Source organism: Lingula anatina, chromosome 1 (genome assembly GCF_051362555.1).
Source record: "Lingula anatina isolate TDL-2025a chromosome 1, LinAna3.0, whole genome shotgun sequence".
NCBI classification, from domain to species: Eukaryota; Metazoa; Brachiopoda; class Lingulata; order Lingulida; family Lingulidae; genus Lingula; species Lingula anatina.
Window position 1 is genome coordinate 70,298,291 of NC_141767.1, and position 22,007 is coordinate 70,320,297.

The following is a 22,007-nucleotide window of genomic DNA, read 5'->3' on the forward strand; positions in this document are numbered from 1 at the left end:
TCACATGTAAAGTACATGTATTAAGGTTCCATGATACACCGATTGTTAGCATCAAAGCCTCAGAACAATTGGCTTGGCTAGTTCTGGGATTTGGGACTCAATAATGGTACAGTTACGTGGTTCATGTTGACTCCCATAAGGTCAATGATCACAAAATGTTGATAATAGCGTTATTGGAGACTCTAATGGTTTTGATCTCTTAAGATTCTTTCTCTAGACAAATATTGAGTTTTAGACATTTTGGCATTTTATAGACTACCGTTTGTGAAGTTGACAATATTTAGACATTGATTATTGCTCATGAATAGCATAGGGTCATCATCAGACATTCGCCGAGGTGCCAAAACTGTCCATAACCTTCTGATTACCCTCCAGTAAGAAATCAATACAATTCTGCCTTGCCGACATATCTGACAAATTATTTCCGAGCGGAATGTTCTTTCTGCAGGCAACATGCAGGTCACGTTTCAATTGTCTGGTTTTCAACACGAAAAGTGCATATTTAATTCAGTTAATAGAAAAAGGGGTTGGCTATCCGGAGGTTGCTGTGTTTTTGATTGTGCAGAGTAGTTTGTTTGGAAGAATATGTTTTTTGTTGTCGACTGAAACATTTACAGTGCTTTTATGTATAATTTATACTTCTGAAATAATTTTTGCACCACGAATAAAAAATAGTGCGTCTTTTACTGTCAGCATGCAGCATTTTTTTCCTTATATACAAAACAATATTTAGTGACAAACTAAAAGCGCGCAAAATAACAATCGCTCTATAACAGAAGATTATCATGTATTTTACATCGTTATACTTGTAGGCAATAAATTAAAGAACATAACCAGTGCTGATCGAATTTTCAAAGTGAGTAAAATCCTCCGCAGCTAAAAATTCACCATTTTTGACAGTAATGTATGTTCTTTTTTGGGGTTAGACGATGAATTATTCTTTTCATCCTCCATAATTCCAGGAGAGTGAAATTTCGACAGGAACTTTTTCATGTGGGACACTAAAATTATCAAATATTGATTCATATTCGTGCACGTAATATTTCACATGTGTACGTGCCTATGGCATTATTTGACTCCATTTTTTTTATATTGCACGCGTGAGTTTGTTAAGGAACGTCCAATGTTTATCGGGATTCAATGATGGAGTGGTAGACTCCAGTTGTGATAGGAATATCTTATCTCTAGTTTCTGAATAACAGTTGCTATTAGTATTTTAAAAGAACATATATAGTCCTTAGATGTACAACTCTACGCTTTAGATCTACCACTTATACATGGCAGAGGATTTTACTCCACTGCATTATGGTTTTCAATATTAGGGTATCCCATTGGGCTCACGAAGAAGCCCTGATATAATTCTATGCTTCTTCTGGGATATATCGGGAGATAAATAGAACACCGGGGAATAATGATAATGAAAAGCTTATTTTATCCGGTTTTGGGACATCCGTGAAAGATACCGCAGTACTCCATGTCAGAATTTATTGCCCAAACCTTTTTATTGTTACTTAAGATGAAGACTAGATAGCAAAGATTGCAAAATATACAGGCGTCATGCAGGAAACAAGGCAGTAAAGCTGTCAAATGCTCAGGTTATACGCAGAAAACGGTGCACAAAATAATGTTTTGGCCAATTTTGATGCACTGTTACATAATGTTTTAAAACAGCATAATCACTCTTACCCTCCTCTTACATTATGTACTACAGGTAACATAAACACTGAAAAACTAGGAAGTGATTCAGTTCCGTGGGATATAAAAGCCAATGAAAATGCTAATGTGTGAAAAATGAAAATTTCAAAAAAAAAAAAAATAAAATAATAATAATAATAAAAATAAATAAATAAATAAATAAATAATACTTATAAATAAAAATCAATCAATCAATCAATAAACAAAAAAAAATAAAATAAAATAAAAAAAATAATAATAATAACCGTTAATGTTAACCGATCATGCTGATTTTAGAAAGCCACCTGCCTCTTTACCAAGCAAAACCACTAAGTAAATTTAAAGTAAAAAAAAGGTTTGACAGTAATGGGGCGAACGTCATGTGTCGGACAGCGACATCGACGACGCGGACACAGACCAATCAGAATATATACATACTGGAAGTATCTGTATATAAAAAGTGCAATGTTTGGAAGATATTCGAAGCTTAGAGAAAATACCTAACCAGAATTCTTGTTATACGCTAAATCTTCAATCTTTCTAAAGGTCAAAAGCAGCTTAGTGTACATAAGAAAGGTTGTGAAATCCCTTTGGAATTTTCCTTTGAAACGAAAGCATGTTGGATTATTGAGATTTGCTTTGAAATTAAACGTTCACTCCAAATTTTGAGTTGATATAGGCACAAATCATCTGCTAATCGTCAGGTGACAGATCTTACAAAAACTTATGCTTTGCTTCAAATATGGACGTCATTTTAGTTAGAATGTTGCATTTTGTCTAGCTCGGTGTCATTGATTACCAAAAATTGCGTGTTTTGCACTTTTAAATGTAGTAGGCCTATATTAGTAACCTTATGTCAGTCGTCTTTTGCTTTCTAGATGACCACATGGCCAATACTGTAAAAAAGTTCCACAATGACGATGTAAAACATGTCTATCCTTGCAATGTGTTAATATTTACTCAGGCATTGAAGATTTTTATATCATTTGTATTTAAGTATGTACATCTCTATATAACAGTTACTTATATGATGAAAGCATATATCTAAAATGTGTCTCGTTTTATCAAAAAATGTGGGAATACTTTCTCAGCATAAAACTCAGCTGTATCTAAACTATCGTCGTTGAAAGCGTTTACCCAATTCAATTTCTACAAGCAATTTTCATGCTACGAAGAGATTGTCCAGATCTGGGTCTTCTTCCAAATAATGGATTTCCAACCAAGGGTTATTAAATGTATTTCAGTATGAAGTGATCAGTGTCAGATTCCATCAAAGCCACTTATGGTCAAGTAATACTGCACATATCAACGACACAATCACTTCATGTAGATGAAATAACAGATATAATATCCTTTCGGAATACGTGTCGTGTTGTATTCAAATATCTAAAAACGCACACGTATCAATCTCCTGTGCTGTCTCATGCAATAACACAAGTCGTTCATAAATTTCCCTCATTGTTAGTCGCTCCTGCGGTGCAATCTTCCAGCATCCTAACATGATTTTGTACACTTCTTCAGGGCAGTTCTTCGGAGAATCTAAAAGATCCCCGTTTTGAATATGAGAGATAACCTGCAAAGTAAAAAAAGGAAAGTTTGCTAAGAGCTGAATATTAAAACTGATTGACATTGAACTCCCTGTAGCAGATAATCATCTCGAACACTTAGGCCTATTATTTGACTGTTTCATATACTGCTTTTATTCATTGCAGAAGTGGTCACACAGTTTACCGAAAAGATCAGAGCTAAGGGGAACATGAATTGATTTGTATTGGGGACATTATTTAAAACAAAACAAAAATGACCTTTGACCGTATGGTTATGAGAATTAATAATAATAATAATAATAATAACAAACAACCGTATTTACAACTGCCCATAGTAAGAAGTCCTGGCATTCTTTATAAAGAAACTATCATTCTTTGTAAAGAAAATTCTGTTTTTAGTCAAATGTCAAGACTGATGTTGAGGTTCAATCAGTAAGAAATCAGTAAGGAAATGTTTTTAATCTCACTGTCTGTTATTAACATGATCGTTCTGCCATTCATTCATTATACATGTTGATATCTTGGAATACTTTGCCTCAAATAGTACAATCCACTCAGCCTTATCAAATGAAAAACACTTCTTTTTATTAGTTTGCAATCACTGTAGGTCAGTATCTTATTTGGCAAAATAGACACGTGTTAAGTCTATTTTTATGAAACCATAGACACGTGTAAAGTCTATTTTTATGAAACCGAGGCCATTGCAGTATTGCTACACACATTTTAGAAACAACCATACATAGGCCTACCTCGTGGTTTGATAATTCATACCAGGGCTGCTTGCCGCAGGTAAACACCTCCCACAAAACGACGCCAAAACTCCACACGTCAGATTCTATTGTAAACTTCCGGTAGAGCACGCTTTCCGGTGGCATCCACCGTACAGGGAGCATGGCCTGTCCTCCTACCTGAAAATACACATTATAGTTGAAATAAACAAGCCGAGACATCATCATGTAAGCTAACATAACGCTGTGCCTATTTTATTTACTCTATTTGATCTTTATGTTTATACCTTGGCGCTTATCCACATGTCGCAATGCCTAGGCCTACATATTCACAAATTCGTACTTTTAGAGACTAGTCGATCTTAGGGATTCTTGGAAAACAACCAAAAGAAAAAAAAAACAAATTCCCTAATAAATGCCTTCAATTGTTTTATCAGTGTCTTTAATGTCACAGAGGTTACCCTAATCAACAACAGAACCAAATCGGATCAGAGCACTGCGTGTTAGACAATAATGGTAAAATCGACGAGTAGGCGACAAAATAGACTATCAAATAACCAGTCCACCCACGCCAAGTATAAATGAGCTGTGAAGTGATTGAGTTATGTATTGTTGTGTACCAAACCTATGTAGACCGTCTGGGTAGTTACCGTCTGTGTATCGTCACACTGCAAAAGTTGATTGCAGGGGCGGATCCAGGATTATTTGAGGGGGAGGGGGGGGGGTCCAGTACGACAGGCCTCGGATGCAAAGCCAACCATAGTGGTCTTGGGTTTGGGGCCTGCTCAATTGCCCTGAAAATTTTTTGGTAATGTGGAGAGAAAACAGTGACGGTTTAGAGCTATGATTTAGCTAGTCAAAACTCTAATTTCAAGAGAGGAATATTGGTATGATATATTTTTCAGACACCGAAGGGGGGGAAGGTCGGGATCCCCCTGACCCCCTTCTAAGTCCGCCACTGGACTGGAGAAATATGGTCGGTGTTCGTGCCTACAATTACACATTCACCTTAGCTTTAATTCGTAAATTATTCACTTGACAAAACTGCTCTGACTCAATAGCCGGATGCCAGGAAGCAGCTGTGTATGTGAAATTTATTTTTCCAGAAAATTCATTAGTGGGGTTACATGTATCTAATAAAAGTGGCCTTGATTGGGAAAATCTCTTACAACCAATATTATTTTGCTTAGTTTGTGTGGAAGATGTGTATGTTTAATATGGAGTTCAGGATGGAGAAGATTTTACATATAATAATATTTGTTCAAATTGATTATTATTATTATTATTAATCTCAACAAAAGGAGTAATACGGAGTATCAAAATGTTGAAAATTTGAACCACCAATGAAATATTTGCAAAAATGTGCATTCTCTGTCAGTCTTGACCACCTTTCGTCTCAATATTAAAGAACGAGTATATCGGAATGCCTGTCTGTCTGTCTGCCACGGTCGATTCGACCCTCGGTGACTAATGATGCTAGTTTCAGCGTCCGATTTCTTGCTGCGTCCCATATTTTTTGTGTGTGTTCGTTCCTGTGATATCGGAACGCTTGTGCTATTCCTAACGTCCTTATATCTCGCAAACTCACCATGTAGTAGTCAGTACTGTAGAGGTCCCGAGACATCCCAAAGTCTCCAATCTTAACCGCCATCCCCTCGCCTACCAGACAATTCCTGGTGGCCAAGTCCCTGTGGACAAACCGCTGTGAGGCCAGGTAATCCGCCCCCGCCGAGATCTGCCGGGATATGCTCAGTAGCTGGGGGATAGTTAGTTGTTTGAATGGTTGTTCCCGCCGGCATAAGAAAGCGGCATCGGGCCCGTGAGATCTGTGATAAAGGCAATCACATTACTTAACAATAGCGAGTAATGGGTCATATTTGATTCCATATTTTAATATATATCATACAGGAAAAATGTGACCATGTAACAAGCATATGATGCCAAAAGATAAATTCAGACCAGTCTTATATCATGTTTTAAAACATGGCCCTAATCATTAGGTCCATGCTTAAAACATATAAAGCTGGTTTTTTTCACAGTAAGTTTACAATTATTTTTGGTATTCATGTAAGTGATATCCTTGCATATTTATCTCTGCATCTAATTATCAGATATGTCTTGTATTTTTTGCACACACAATTGCGCACCATGTTTATAAATAGCCTGAATGAGAAATGGAAAAAATACACATTGTTCTTTCCGTTAATGTATATTTTACATGCACTGATAGTCTCTTTTACTCAGAGGATCCTTGAACGAAATTAACGTTACTGTCTCCATAAATAGGTATATATATTAGTACATGTACTTGTATGCACACGCACACGCGCGTGAGCGCACCGTAAAATATCTGAAATACAACAATCTGAAAAAAGCCCCACAAGGTTTGCAAGATCTCGGAAAATAAACATATTTAATGTTTTTATATATAAAGTAAGGCGATTTTTTCCCAGTGAAGGTTCTGCGAGTTATTACATATGTATTTCTCATCAGAAACCCAGTCTCTTGAGTCTTAATTAATTTCAGAGAAAATTAACCAGCATTGATACTTTTCTAGGTAGTTCTTGTATAAAAGGCAGTCGTGACATGAAATTACAATGTTTTAAACAATCACTGAATCTTGCCTTCTTTCAGACAAAACATCGGAAGAGTAGCGATCGTGGAAAACCAGCTACTGTGAAGGGAGTAATAAAAGCTTATTATTCTTCCACGTTTTTTGAGAACAATGTACATATATGTTGAACCCTGGACTGTATCTTACCTGAGGTAATTATTAAGATCCCCGTTTTCCATGTATTCAAACACCATCAATAGCGGCTCACCTTGAGTACACACGCCGTAGAACGTCACGATATTTTCATGATACAAGTTCGTGAGCAATTCTGCTTCACGTTCAAAGTTCCGCCTTGCGTCATCGATGGCGGACTCTTTCAATGTTTTTACCGCGACCATCATGGGGTCCTCGTCCTCCTCCCAAACCCCAAGGAATACCCAACCAAACGCTCCTTCCCCCAAGTCACGGACGTAAGAAATTTTGTCTCGAGCAATGTGACGTATGTCTGAAAATGGAATATATTTCCCAAATATAGTGAATAAATCTAAAAGACGGAACAAGCGATATTTAACAAGGGGTACAATATATATATATAATTTTATCTTTTTCTCCGGTTGCGTATTAACATTCATGAAACTACCCTATGCCACATTAATTTTTCTTAGTGTTATATCCAGTATATTTCGTTGCACCAAACGTTTATACATGTAGTATCAGGTACAAGTACTGATTGTGAGTACTTTTATTTCAGTAATATCATCCAGATATATGTTGTAGGCATATGCACGGTTCCCATGTTTCTACAGTTTTAAATCGTTCACAGATAAAGAGATCACACACGCACTGGAGCTATCAGCATGTCTGACACTAAGGTTAACGGAAAACAATCAATCAATTTTCCATTGCCCAACTTTATGCAACAAATCCTTTGTCTTGACGGTTTCCTACAGTTTGCCTTTGATGTTGGTTTTGAGCACTTTGAAAAACAAGAGGGCTCATTCAAAACGGTTGAAGTCAACAAATGCACAAATTAAGGCAATATTTGGGCAATTCCAGCCCGACTTTAAAAAGGGAACAATACTGATATTGGCCATTTGTGGCAGACGAAATAGTTCTCCCTTTTGACACGTAAGCTTATTATTTGAGGTTCCTCATTCAAGTCAAATATTTAATGGTCCATATTAAGGTGTAACGCGAATTGTATGCCTTTAAACCCGAATTTTTTAGAATTTTTCCTACAAAATTTTTTTTCTTAGAGGATTACTACATATTTCCACATTTGGTTGTCTTTCATTTTACCAAGGACTTCTTTTGAATAGAGGTCCTTTTGTGGTTTACCCACACAGACGGTAACATTGTGGCCATTCAGAATAGAAGATCCGAGGATCTACAGACCCACGCATCAAATATGGCGGACCCTACATGCATGAAAGCAAAGCCAACTAATCCGCTAATGGTCTCCCCGCCTCCACACACGCCGTCCTTGCGGGGGTCTAACAATTAAACCTCTGAGCTGTGATTTAATCCGTTCAGTGGCGCGTGTAGAGGCGGGGAGACCATCAGCGGAAAAGTCAGGTCTTCTTTCATGTAGGGTCCGCCATATTTGATTCGTGGATCAGAAGATCCTCGAATCTTCTACTCTGAATGGCTTCATTCTCAACCAGTGATTAAATTGGCTACCAGTCATCTGGCTCAACTTACCCTATATAATTGGTGTTGGTGGGGCCTCTAACCGGTCGGTTTTAAGAGGGCAAAGTACGAGTATCACCTTAATTAGAACGGAAAATACACAAACTCTATGAGACATTACAATCGTAAACACTTGTTTAATTACCCACTGGCAGCTAGATGACTAGATGTTGACTAATTGTTTACTGAAGAACTTGTTCCACAAGATTCTTTTGTTTATTAGATTGTAAGCTCTTCAGTAAACAAAAGAAGTCAACATCTACATATATAGCCATCTAACTGCAAAAGTCCTTTTACCTTCTGACTTGCTTCGCAAATTAGCCTTTCTTGTGTAATTAGGATTCTCCACAACATGGAGACTGTTAAATGGCAGCAGCTCCTGTGACGTAATCTTTTGGGCGCCAGACTCCTCGTAGTAATACCGAGTCAGGGGGTGACGGGACCCAGTGGAACTTAGCTGAGATTCGTTCATCTCCATATTGGTGCACTTCATGTTGGCCTTCCGTACGGCCCAAACTAAGCCTAACAAAAATAGGACCACACCCACGCACACCGCCCCAATAGTGACTGATATCTGGAATTAATTAATTAACCATCCATAGTGATAGGCCCTACTTAAGGGGAACATATTTTACGTTTGTTACGGAAATATCCCTTTTTTTTCATATCCATGTCATGAAATTTGATAGCGGTAAGAGAAGATATGACGTAAAAAAACACCATTATTTAAATTAAATAGAAAACAATTTTTCACAATTCTTAACGAACAGAAATTACCGGTACCCGATCTGTGTGTACATAGGCAAGATCTGGCTGTAGCACTGACGTCCCTGCTGTAGAGTTGATGGTGTCGCCGCGTACGGTGGGTTCTAGGCCTGATGTGCCAGATGGCCTGGTGGGTAGGATAGACTGCCGGATGTGCCATGGCGGGTTGTTCTCGAGGTCGATGGTTCCATTAATCGGGCTGGTTGGACGAATGGTTGGATGGCCCAGACCGCTTGCTGTTGGAAAGGCAAAGGGGAAAAGAGGACACGCCATTTAAGATTCTTTTTACCTTACTTTGTAAATGCAGTTTTTTTTTTCATTTTTTTTTTCATACGACACAGGCCTAAGTTTTTTTTTTTCATTATTTTTTTTTCATATGATATAAGCCTACGCAATAGGGATTAAATGCTCTTGCTCAACTTTTCAAGCTCAAGTATAATCTGTTTAAAAATGGCGCTCTTTAAAGATGAAATAGATCTCTGTCAAATACCAGCACTTACCCGGACGATTATTGACCAAACCCGCGTACACACTTTTCGTGTCCCTGCCGTAATCATTTTCCACCACCAAGGTATACTGTCCATTCTGTTTGTGTGAAGGAATTTTGAAATTTAAGCACCCGTGTATGGTGTCGTGGCCATTTTTGTCGATCCCTTCATTGTGACTATCAAAAACAAATTCCTTGTTTTTTACACGCTCTCCTTCTCGATACCACCGTATCCTTGGTAACGGGTATCCAATAACTACGTACTTTATACACCACATTATGTACTCCATGGGTTCTAAAGTCTTAATTACTGGAGCCGCTGAAACGATGGACAAACGAATAAATTAAAATCCCTGTTGATTATTGTAAATTTCTTAAAGAAGGGCTACAATAAAATATAAAAACCAGAAAGGAAATACTGCTTTAAGGATACTGACAGGATTTGTGATTATCAAAATACCGGATGAGGGTTTTCGTGTATCTAATTATTCAACAATATAGATCTATCTTTTAACAGATTAAAAACGATAAATGTTTCATTAGAAATATAAAATATTGGCGTTTATGTCTCTCGTTGCTAAGCATAAACATAGGCAGCTCGGAGCGTTTATCGCAAATTTAACACTTTTCTATTTTGAAGTGAGATACTTGCAGCAGTCGGTATGGCGCGAAACTGCATCCCTGAACAAGTGATTTCAAAAGTTGGCATAGATGATGGGAAGTGCTTGGGCTTCAATTTCGTGCCGTCGTTTTGATGTATATGTTTTTGGCATGGAGATACAAGCCCCTAATTACAGATTTTCATCAAACATTATTATTACTTTGCTTTATTAACGATAAAATCTGAAATAAGGCTTTTACGCCAAATCAGTGGCAGGCTTTTTAGGTACTGACCGGTGTTCGTGGGTGCTCTGGTATAGGAGAAATTTGAGAAACCAAAATCAAAATTGCAATTTTGACGTCATCCATATGTGTAAATGCTAAGGAATAAAGTGAGTGAGCATTGAAGATTAATTCTTTATCCTAAAAGAAACTATGTAAGAAACTAAATAAGTTTTTTTGGCTCTACCAGTACCCTCTACCAGATTGATTTTACACAGATATGTGTCTAGATAAATAGACAGTCATTATGGTCTGGATTTTTCCAATTTTCCCTATATAATCTGTCACCCTGGTATAGGGTACCCACACAGTACCCTTAAAATAGTATAACTTTAGTAAGTGTTCTCTCAAAACGCTAGTTATTAAACGCATCCATCTTTAGATATTATATACTCAAAATCCATAATTCAATTAAATTCTACTTTATGACTAGCAAGGGCCTATGCCTTCAGTGATATGCACGCGGCGTTCAATTAGAAAAAAATCAAAGTCAAATGGCGGAATGAAGTTCCACCTGAAAATCTCAAAGAAAAGTTGACAAGTAGGCCTAAGTCCACTTGTGCACGCTGGCATACTAATAGAACCCGCCCTTCTTTTTGCATCAAAACGCGGGTTCTACAAGAAATACCAATAAATCTTCCTAAATACCCAGAATATGGGCTATATTACATGTACCGGTACATTAACCGTAGCAAGGAGTTATAACTCCTTGCCCGCAGTGACACCCCAATTCCGATTTATACATGCATATAAAGTTGTGATACACAGAACTTACAAAATATCACTATCCTCAGCAGTTTCTCACTTTTCCCAACCGCATTCTTAGCTTTACATTTATGATACCCAAAATCGTCCAGTTGTAGGTTAGAAATGTTGATCGTCTGCGCGGTGCCGTCCAGCGATGACGTCACAGTGGTGGCAGATGTGAAGCCATCTTGGTCCCAAGCTACCATCGGCATTTGTAAACCCGTGACGGAACAGTTGACGGTCACGTTGGCAGATTGGTTGGCGTATATGGTGTCTGATGATAATGTTATGTTTGGAATAACTGAAACAGAAGACAGCAAGTTATAGATGTACTAGCATTTCAAACCATGTGAGGGTTACGAGAAGAGATTATCACTTTGCATATTATCTTTATTGGGACGAGATTAGTAGCTTAAAATACTGAAAACTATCAGTTTCGAGAAGCTTCGATCATGCAATTTCTGCGAGCATATTAACCCCCCCCTGTCTAAATCTGTCTGTCTAAATCTTTCGTTGTTGTCTCACCACAGGATTGATTCCTAAGCGCCACTGTCAACGGTGTGACGGTCCCGTCCTCTTCCGTACACGTGAGAGAGCCGCGCTTCATTCCATGGTTAAGATGTGGGAGGAGCATCCACATTGAGCTGCAGTTACAACTAAACGGGTTGCCGTCCACCTTGCTGGAATGGCCAATGCATAAAACAATGCTCATTGCTTCAAATGAAGTAAAGCTGTCAATACTAAAACCATTCCTATTTACTGATTTTTGTAATAATCTGTTAAGAGGGTAGCCATCTATGGAGGTCACGTGGTCCGATGGCAAGCACAGATTCAAGAATGATTGCGATAACCGCCGTTTTGGTTTAATATATTTTTATGATTTGTTTACAAAGTATTTATTGTGAAATATGGAACTCATACGATGAGTTGTTATCCTTTGTTATAATGAAACTGCTAAAATGAAACTGCTAAAAGTTGTTATCAGTTTCATTATGTGCATTTCTTTTGAGGCAAAATGCCAAAAAACGAGAACTTACAGATCAGTTATGTTGAGCATTTCGAAGACCTCCCATGACAAGACTCTTATCTTATTGTGTCGTAGATCTCTGGAACGAAAGTTAACAAACCATTCTACAGTGTGATCTGTAACGGTATCGATATTTCTCGAGGTGAGAACTTGAGATATTATTTTCGCTTTTTTATCTACTAGTTATTGAGAATGTATAAGCAAAATACCCTTCTAAAACAGCTGAAATCAGATTGGGAACAAGTTCTCAATGCCTATACTACATGTACATTGCCAAAACAGAGAGTTCGTCATTACCCGTAAACTCATATCAACTCTGGTTATTTATAATTTTTGTTTCCATACGAATATTTAATAAGCTTGTTGCAAGAAGCAATGATTTAAAAGCAGACCTTGAAACCTTTATTTCAGTACGCTAATAAAGTATTGCTTTAAGTCGAAACATAACTGCGATGGCCATGCCATTGCTTTGTATGGATAGTCAGCAATTAGGACCCCTCTGATTCCCCCTTGACCCCCCTGAAACCCATGACCCCCCCCCCTTTCCTCCCCATCATCCCGTTCAATTCTGACTATCGTAAAATCAAATTGCCTTATTTCCTATGGGCGATTATCATGTAAAATCGTTTTATAGGGAAAAGTCGATATCTGTTGTGGATTCTAAGATGCTTCAGGAGAATTTCCAAAATTAAATACCCAGTATTGCACATTCAGTATCCAACTAATGTCACAAACGTTTTGCAGATATGGCATTTCACTCGAGACGTGTTATAACAGCAATCAAAATTGTTTACTTTATATTTTATACTGAGGTAGTAGATCTAACTCGTGGAAATATAGAAAATAACTGACAATATCCCTTGACTGTCGCAGGAGCTAGAGAGGCATTGCATACTAAATATAAAGAAAGAAAGAAATAAATAAAAAGAAATAAAAACAAGTCCAAAACTATAGATCGCCTGCTTCAACTGGTTCTCCATATCATTGCATACATGTACATGACCAGAGAAATACGTCTCCATACAGCCCAGCAGTGTGAGGGTGAAATTAAATATTTCCATCGATAATCATAAGACGAATAGGCAAGCGAAATCAAACCTTCATTAGCTTCCTTCACTATTGATGCGTTCTGGCAGGCGTTCGTGTAAATCACATCTCGTCAATAAATCAGTGAAAATTAATGAGAGAAAACTTCCGCAAAAAGCTCGAGATAGGGCAGCAAAACACTGTTCTAGAGTTAATGCAAACGGTTTGATAACTTGCCATAAGTCACTGAATTGATTCTTGTAGGTAATTCAAAGGTGGTTCCCAGCCACACTATCTGGCATATCTGAAAACCTCCGCATTGAAAATGCAAATAACCGTTGTTTAGCTTTGAATGACCATATAGAAACCGTTTTCCCATAAGTTGTAATATCTCACTGAAGGGTATTGTTGTCATTATCGGCTGCACGCCAAGTGCAAATTGGCAACTCAGTCAAGGGCACAGACAGTATGAGGATGGGATGTACAATGTTGAAAAACAGGGATTTGTAAAGTTCACTCTCTTGTGTCTTAGACCCCATTTCCAGAGATTAGATCGATCTACTTTAGATCGACCTAACTCCCTGGGGGTTCACGCTAAATAGCTGTCAGCCGAGCGGACACGAAAGTTAATTACCCCCTTACACCTTGTAGGCGGGACGGACATTTAAGCCGGATTATCTGACAGTAATCTAGTGAGACTCCCGCGGGGATAGATCGATCTAAAAGCTCTGGGAATACAGCCTTAATGTCAATTTGGGCCTCATTATCATATTCATTAAAGCGCAAGATGTAACGCTAATTTAATGAATTTGTAGAACATAGTGTGAACACCCAGATAAGTGCGGTTGGTTCATATCGTGGATTTCAGTTTCATCACGCAATCATTGCCTTATAATGTATCAGTTTTCAAGAGAATCCATACTTACATATTCTTTAAGTGTCGATTCCTCTCAAACGCCTGCACATGTACCTTCGTTAGGTCGGTGTTCTTAATGCTTCTACAAAAGAAAATCCCCCAGCTTTCGTTAACGGTCTGAGGTTCGGTGTAATTGAAATGTATCTTGATATAACACCAAACAAACAAAGTAAAAAATTTGTTAAAATGGCGAATCCAGGGAGGCGGGTAGAGCCTGCCACGTGCCCCCCTCCTCCCCGATGTGTTCTCTTTCTTTCACTCCGTTGTGCAAGCGAAGTTAAAACCAAAACATTTCCCCTCACCGTACCATTCATATCATTTTCAAAATTTTCTCGTGTACTATGTCATATTAACCGAGAAAAGTGATGCAAACATGCATGTAAGCCACAGCGTTATTGTCTAGTATCTTACCATGTTTTGGTCGTTTGGGAAATGGATATTCTTTATTAGAGGTGTGTAATTGAAAGTATCCTGGCGTACGGAATTATAATATGGTATAGCGGAACAACTGGGAGGAAAAACTGCAAGCAAGATTATCGGGCAGGATCTCCCCAAGGTAGATGATATTTTAAAGACATAATGGAAGGAAGAACTGTTAACATCATGGAAGACTGTTCGCATCCTGCATCATCACTTTTTACGTTTTTACCAATCAATTGTAGACTTTTAACTCTTAAAGGCAGTAAACACTTTTTAAACAGCTTTTATCCAAGTGCAGTGACACATTTTAATTTGAACTCAAAACCAAATTCTTAATTTATCTATTGTATTACTATATTATCAAACTTGCTCCAAAAGCAAAATGATTCACGATTTTTATAATTGGCTAAAGAAACTCTTATCTTATCTTATCTTATCTTATCTTATCTTATCTTACAAACTATATTACATCTAACTTACAGAAACGTCAAATTTGGAAGGAGAGACAGGGAATTCTTCGCCAGTTCAGAAAGGTTTCGTTGGTCTGCGATGTATCTGAAATTCAAGAAAGAGAGACAATTGTTTAAACTCGAATTGGGATAACACATGCAACATTTCTGAACAATATTACAAATTACAACAAGACCCTCAATTTTATCCAGAACAACAATCAAATCTGTTGGTCTGAATGTTCCTGCTCTGCTTAAGTCTTTAGAACTGTTGTATCATTTCAGTTTTGACGTTTTTTAAAAATAATTATTATATTACATGTATATACCTGTGCATTATATGTATTATAATGGAAGTCACTATATAAAAGATAAGTAATGCGGTGTGTGTGTGTGTGTGTGTGTGTGTGTGTGCAGTGTGTGTGTAGGCCTATGTGCGTGCGCTCGCGCGTGTGTGACAGAAAAGCGCATCAAGCAGCGGCATTATACAGTAAAGACAAAAGCGTTTTCCTTCAAACAATCTAAACTCAATGGGTTTCCTGTTCCAATTGGAGATAAATACTAAAATGATGCATCACACGACTAGATCAGCATGGATCAAATCTCACTGCCATTACGTTCGCACAACACGCAGACGCCGCGGGAGCTTAGGGCATCTCTTGAAAGAAACAACAGTACAAAGAAACAGTTGACATAAAAGAAGGGCAGAGGTCTCTCACTTTCATGCATTTAAGACAAATGCAGACGTCTCTCACTTACATTCATTTCAGACAAGTATAAGCCATAACACCGCCATGAAACTCTGGTCTTCATGTTTTTTTATTTCAACGTGACAAACAAAACATATGTTTCATAACACCTTTATTATTTTTCATCAGGCAATAGCAAGAAGTGTTATTTCAAAATATGATTCTAGAGAAAAATACGACTGTGGCTGATAAATAAATGCCCCACTTTGGCGCTCCCTTGTTATTTCCAGGATACCTTGATGTTGCGACATCGTTTCAAGAACATTTTAGTCAGTTCATTGCTGGTACCAGTGTGGAACCAATAGCAACTGGTTCTCACGTTGCAGGCTTTCTGCAAAATGTCCAATAAATGTTTAGGTGTGTTCCCCAAGACCATTTTATATCCTCGCACTTCTCATCCATCTTGAACTTGTCACTTAAATACCAAAAACAAATGACACTCAACCAAACCAATCAAACCAATGAACCAAATCAATGGTATTGAGTAATTTTGTTGCACGAGTTCCAGTAATGTGCCGACTGAGTGTTAACCTTATTGGTGTAGTCTATTCCCGCCAGGATCGTTACATTTGATTTTGTTTGAACGCACGAGCATTGCTGTATCAGAGATAGAGATGATGGTAGCAATTTTCCTTTCAAATCTCTGTCTTCACAAGCTAGGGCTTTTACATATAATTCAATGCGTGTAATTCGTTCACCCATGTGGCAAAATGCTGGCGTTATGAACTTCTGACCGTTGATTATGTTCATGCCATGCTGTCACAAGTGGTGACAAGTAGAAACCATTTTCCTAAGGCAACTGAAATATTAAACTCGTGGTGACTTTAGGTAAGATTTGAGAACGGATACAAGGGAGAAATTTGAATAAACTGGGTGGGAACCATTTTCAAAATTTAACTTATCAAAGCTGTAAATTTCAAGTCCACATTAGACAATTCGGTTTAAAGGATGGAATAGGCAAACAATTCAATATGTATGCATGTGTGTGTGTGTTCAAGCTGAATGTAAAAAACGATCAAAACGTTTAACGATCATTCGACTTGCGATCAATATCTCAATAATGTATGTAATACAAGGTATCCCTTGGCCATTGAAATCTCAACAATGTTCTCCGAACCATATAGGGGAATATGAATATGGGGAATAAAACGACTGTATTAGTAAATGATTAGTGAAAGTAGACCTACTCATTGCATATTCAATGTCAAAAAAGACAAATCAATTTAGTTTTTTCAGGCGTCTCATATTCTTAAATATTCAATTAAGGAGGAAGCCCCGACAATTTTTTTAAAAACACTCTCACCATGCAGAAAAGCCTCACCTTTGATTGTTTACTTCATAAATTATCTTTTACTAAAAAGTTTGCTCCGATTAAATTTCATTATAAACTCATTAACTCATTTTTCTTACAGTATCATTTTTGGCTTCAGGGGTATCTTGGCCCTCAGTATAATCATATCAACATTGCACATATATAAAAAGAGCCACCAACGCTATCAAGTCATTTCTCATCGAGGTGCAGTTTAGATTTTATCAAGAAAAACGTAAAGTTGTACATAGTCTTTCTTCAATGGTTTTCTTCGGATGGGGATTATATCTCTATAGCAAAAAATGTTAATCAAAAAACGTAATTTTTTGTTTTGTTTTTCACATGTTCCCAGTACAGACGATCACTGAAAATTAAAAGGTCGTATCACTTATGCTTAACAAATAAAGCTTAAAACCAATTCTTATCCGTTCCCTATTTTAAAAAGTAAAAGACGCCCATTAAAGCTTTAGTGCGGTACCCAGACGCTTCGGTCAGCTCAGCTCTCTCTCTCCCCCCTATACAGCACACCCGTACACCAACTTAGGGTTTTTCGTAATATTTCGCAGACTGTACACGTGCCTCCATTGTATCTTTATCTTTCATTCAATAATGAAAAATAAAACTTCAAGTCATATTTACAATTGACTTTATACCCTGCTATGAATATGTCATTGATGTGTTTATCTGACTTTAAAATATCATGTTAAACAATATAAAACGAGATGACATAGATTACTTTTTTTTAAATTTAAGATAACCCCACAACACATGTACTGAGTACTTACAGTTTTGTAACGTATGTTAATGGCGGACCCGTTGTCGGTATTGATGTTAAACTATTCGGTTCCCTACAGTCCACAGTGGTATCCAGACACTTGCACAGATCGCATATAGAGCCCTCGTATTCAAAACTCCTTGATATCATGAACGAAATGAAAATTACAACCATTAAAATTGAATGAGTCCAAGGCGGAGTTAGTCTTGATATCAACATAGTGAAGCTGTCAGTGTTCAGAGTTCTTTGCCGTTACCCAGTAGAGGGGTGGTGCGCAATCCACATAATAACATCCCTGTATCATGTGCAGCGACGTTGAGTCGAAAATTTGATTTAATATAAAAGAGTCACCGTTTTTCCGTAGGTGTCTTTTTTACACCAGCGCAACCAGCCTCCTGTTGTCAACAGTGGACCTCTCCAAACGCAGAGGACGCTTTACCAATAACATAGCAGAGGCAGTAGAGCCAGCTTGGCCAGTTCAATCAGCAGGCGGCATCATCGGTAGCGTAGAAAAATTGTGATTTCGAAGCTGTGATGCAAGTCTTACAGTGACAGTGATTTTTCATTACTGATAAAAACACCATTTAGTTTAATTTGAGAGGATTTTACCTGCAGAGAAATGTAAGCCAGGTTTGAATTACTAATAAATGCCACGGATTACAATTAATTAAGACGTGGGTTGGAAAGCGTGATTACACTTGGTCATATAGGTCTTGTTACTTCCCTGGAACAATTATCAGGACTTATTTTCCTCCGAGAATTGTTAATATTATAATCACCTTTGGTCTTGTTTACAGACACGTTAATATCGTCCGTAGAGAAAAAAAAGGACAGGCACGTTCAAATGAAAATCATTCCTCAAAAGTTGGACGTCCAGTGACTGCCTTACTGTTTCCACGGCTAACGATCCCACCCATGGGGTGAAGGAATCTTAACGTTTCGCTGTCTCTAGGTCTATGGTACGTGTAACAAGTATCCCAAATAATATGACAACAGCATTGTTGACAGATTGTGTTAGTGGTAAAATTTTGACAAAAAAACGTGAAGGTGAAAACTGGACGGATCGTATCCTTGTTTGTTATTTTACTTTGTAAAAGCCTGAAAGGGACGCAAATAAAAGGACCTAGTTCCAGAATGTTAATAAGTTATTTCAATTTTAAAAGTGGAGAAGTGTATGACGTCATAAGCTGAGTGCACCATATTACGTGGGTAGAAAATTAACGGTGATACTCGGAACGCTGAATTCTGCATTCAGGTTAATGATTACTATGTTTTTTTTTATTCAGCGCCACAGGTGGTACAACAGATTCTAAAAAACATTATAGAACTCTTGTGGCAGAATGGCACCCTGCCCCAAGTAATGGTTTACCTTGTGGACATTATCTGATTTTATAATTTTAGACAAGCAGACATATGGTAATTTTTATCTAGTGATTGATAAAAATTAACTAGAAGAAAATGTACATTATTATCGCTTTTGTTATATTTTCCATACTCTGTTAAAGCAATAATAACTCTTCGTTTCGGCCAAAAAATGAATTTTCCTGGAGTAAACAACAATTTTCCCATACTTTCCAATGGTTAATGAATCCATTTTTACATTCAAAGTTGGTCCCTGGTTTTTTTCTAATAAGTTTGGTTTTTTTGTTAAAATCTCTTAAGAGATTTTAACAGAGTATAGCCATCAATGGAGGTCACGTGGTCTAAAGACAAGCTCAGATATCAGAATAATAGCTATAACTGCTGTTTTTGTGGTAAAACAGAATATATTATATTTCTATGAGTTATTCACAAGGTTTTTATTGTGAAATATAGATCTCATATGAAGAGTTATTATCCCTTTAATGTACGCGTTGACAGGTGTGGCAATGGAGGTGTTTTTTTTTTTCTTTTTTTCAACACAGAATTCTTGATGCGATAATAACTTGAGAGTTATGACCAAGATTAGCCTCGACTATTTGCGCATTTCTTTGGGTTGAAATAAATCACCGTGTTCAAAGCAAATGCTTTTTCTAATTGGCATTTCTGGACCATATTACCGAATTTCGCCATTAAAATAAGGTAAAACCATTGCATGCCATTTTGAATCTTAACTCAAAGAAAAATCCCAAAAGAGGCTACCAGAATTAAGTCATCCAGCAGGCATGTCATCAGTACTGTATTCCATACTGGGGCCCGTATCTCGAAAGGATCGCGTACTGCGAATAGCGATATCACATAGAGGCTACAATGTATTATATGGGGCGAGTATGGGCGAGTTATGGAATCGAGACGCTTGCGCACGGTCGCAACATAGCGAAGCTTTCGAGATACGGGGCCCTGGTGAACGAAACTGAGGGTCCGTGTAACAGAATGTCCGCCCTCCATATAGTTACGGTTAGGGTTAGCCTGACCTAAGTGGGTCAAAATCTAGGGCGAGGCTTACCTGTACAAATGAATGGGAAGCGGACCCTCTGTCACGTTACACCAAACACAAACGGTACGGAACACGGGGCACCATGGAAGAAAAAGAAATCATGGAAATCACATACGACTGAAACATCCGCCTTGATGTGCAGTGCTGTGTTATATAAATATCAATGACACAGACTTATTATAACAGTAGAAACGACATACTTATATAAGTACTTTTTTTTTATTATTTTTTATTATTATTTTTTTTAAATTTTGGACCAGTCCATCAAACAATGTGCGGTGACAAGAGCAGACATTAGTGAGACGTTAGGGAATAAATAGGCCTGTAGCAAAAACCTGCAACTTCTAGAATTGAGCGTATTATAAAAATACTGCAAAAAATAAGCCATCCTCAAAGGTGTGCCTTCCCAAGAAACTGCATAAAATTACAATTAATAATAATTTTATGACAGCGTTCAAATAAAATGGGTTGCACGTCCTCGCGCGCCAGCCAAGCTTGAAGAGGCAATTTTGATATCGGTAAGGGGTAGCTTTCTGATAAGGCAAAATTGGCTTTTATCTTTCAGATCGACGCTGCCATACGCAGAGTTCAGGGGGTACGTTTGTATGAACTGGAATTGAAATAGTTGACTGGATTGCCTGCTATCAACGATCCGATGCGCCCCGTTAAAAAACAAAAAATTGAACTCGATGAAGGCTGTTGTTATTGGATATTTCATAAATTCAAGATGTCTTTAATATCAGGCCTACCCAACTACCAGACTTGGCACATAAGGATCCTGAATTAACCGGTATATCGGACCACACTACCCGTTTTCAAGGTGTGTGTCAGATCGCATTTCGGAGTATCAGTCAGAACACCGACAGGATGAGCCCACGCTCGGCTGTCACCTTGAATGGATAGTAAACGGTTGTCGTAAAATCGCTATATGCATAAATTTGAAAACCACCTAGAACAACCTTAGACTGCCGCATTAATCTAATACAATGCAAAAAAAAAAAAAAAAGCCCTATCAAAAGTGGTTAAAGCATTCAAACCGAATGTCGTAAAGTCCTCATACACCCCCATAGAGACAATAAAATACTCTAAAGTAAGAGTACAGTCTAAGGTTGTTCTAGTTGGTTTTCAAATTTATGCACCCGGTTTTAAAATCATATAGCTTTTTTACGACAATCGCTTACAATCCAATCAAGGTGACAGCCGAGCGTAGATGAGCCCGCGGTCGTTCTACAAAATTTGTTCTGGGGTGTGATACTCCGAAATGCGATCTGACACACACCTTGAAAACGGGTAGTGTGGTCCGATATACCGGTTAATTCAGGATCCTCATGTGCCGAGTCTGGTAGTTGGGTAGGCCTGAATATGATGGATTAAGTTTTCATATCTGAAATTGGACAAAAAAATTCCACTCTTGCTGAAGCTCGTCTTTTTGACAATTGCGTCCTGACAGATTAAGGGTTCGGCGTACTGCCAACCTGTACAAAACAGCGCCTTCATCCACTCCGTTTGTTAATTTGCAATCACGTTCTCTTTTCCGTAGCAGATGGTGATGTTATATAGAATTTGATTTGCACTTGCGTCAAAAACAGGAAGATACCTACCGGGTAAATACGTACGTACAAGTTAAATAACATAATATGCATTCCCGATTCTAATTCTATTGGACGACTTAATATTCACCCATTTGTGTCAGAACCGTTATTACAAAGTAAATAAATGCATAATTACTTCATGTTTTTGATCATTTAACAACATTCGCTTTCCAGCGCACACAAGCTAAAACGTACTCACACCAAGCCTCAAAAAATCTAGTAAACTCAGTACCGAACAACCTTGCCTCAAATTTT

The 22,007-nt window shown here is 37.8% G+C and overlaps 1 protein-coding gene across 1 annotated transcript; it reads right to left on the reverse strand.

Moving 5' to 3' along the window:
* Positions 1 to 2,438: 2,438 nt before the first annotated feature.
* Positions 2,439 to 14,967, reverse strand: LOC106173847 (BDNF/NT-3 growth factors receptor-like). The gene is made up of 12 exons (XM_087002869.1): positions 14,943 to 14,967; positions 14,053 to 14,124; positions 12,111 to 12,179; positions 11,599 to 11,753; positions 11,102 to 11,374; positions 9,458 to 9,763; positions 8,976 to 9,193; positions 8,490 to 8,766; positions 6,711 to 7,008; positions 5,538 to 5,775; positions 3,971 to 4,129; positions 2,439 to 3,247 (listed from the first exon to the last, which is right to left on the reverse strand). The coding sequence occupies exons 3-12, from the start codon at positions 12,128 to 12,130 to the stop codon at positions 3,053 to 3,055; spliced, it is 2,139 nt and encodes a 712-aa protein (XP_086858995.1). The 5' UTR covers positions 12,131 to 12,179; positions 14,053 to 14,124; positions 14,943 to 14,967; the 3' UTR covers positions 2,439 to 3,052.
* Positions 14,968 to 22,007: the final 7,040 nt, after the last annotated feature.

Coding starts and splice junctions, on each gene's coding strand:
- LOC106173847 (XM_087002869.1), bottom strand. CDS start 12,130: ATGCTCAACATAACTGATCT. Junction 9,764..11,101: donor GCTGAGGATAGTGATATTTT/GTAAGTTCTGTG, acceptor CCATCGTTTCAG/CGGCTCCAGTAATTAAGACT. Junction 7,009..8,489: donor TTTGCGAAGCAAGTCAGAAG/GTAAAAGGACTT, acceptor TTCCATTTTCAG/ACATACGTCACATTGCTCGA.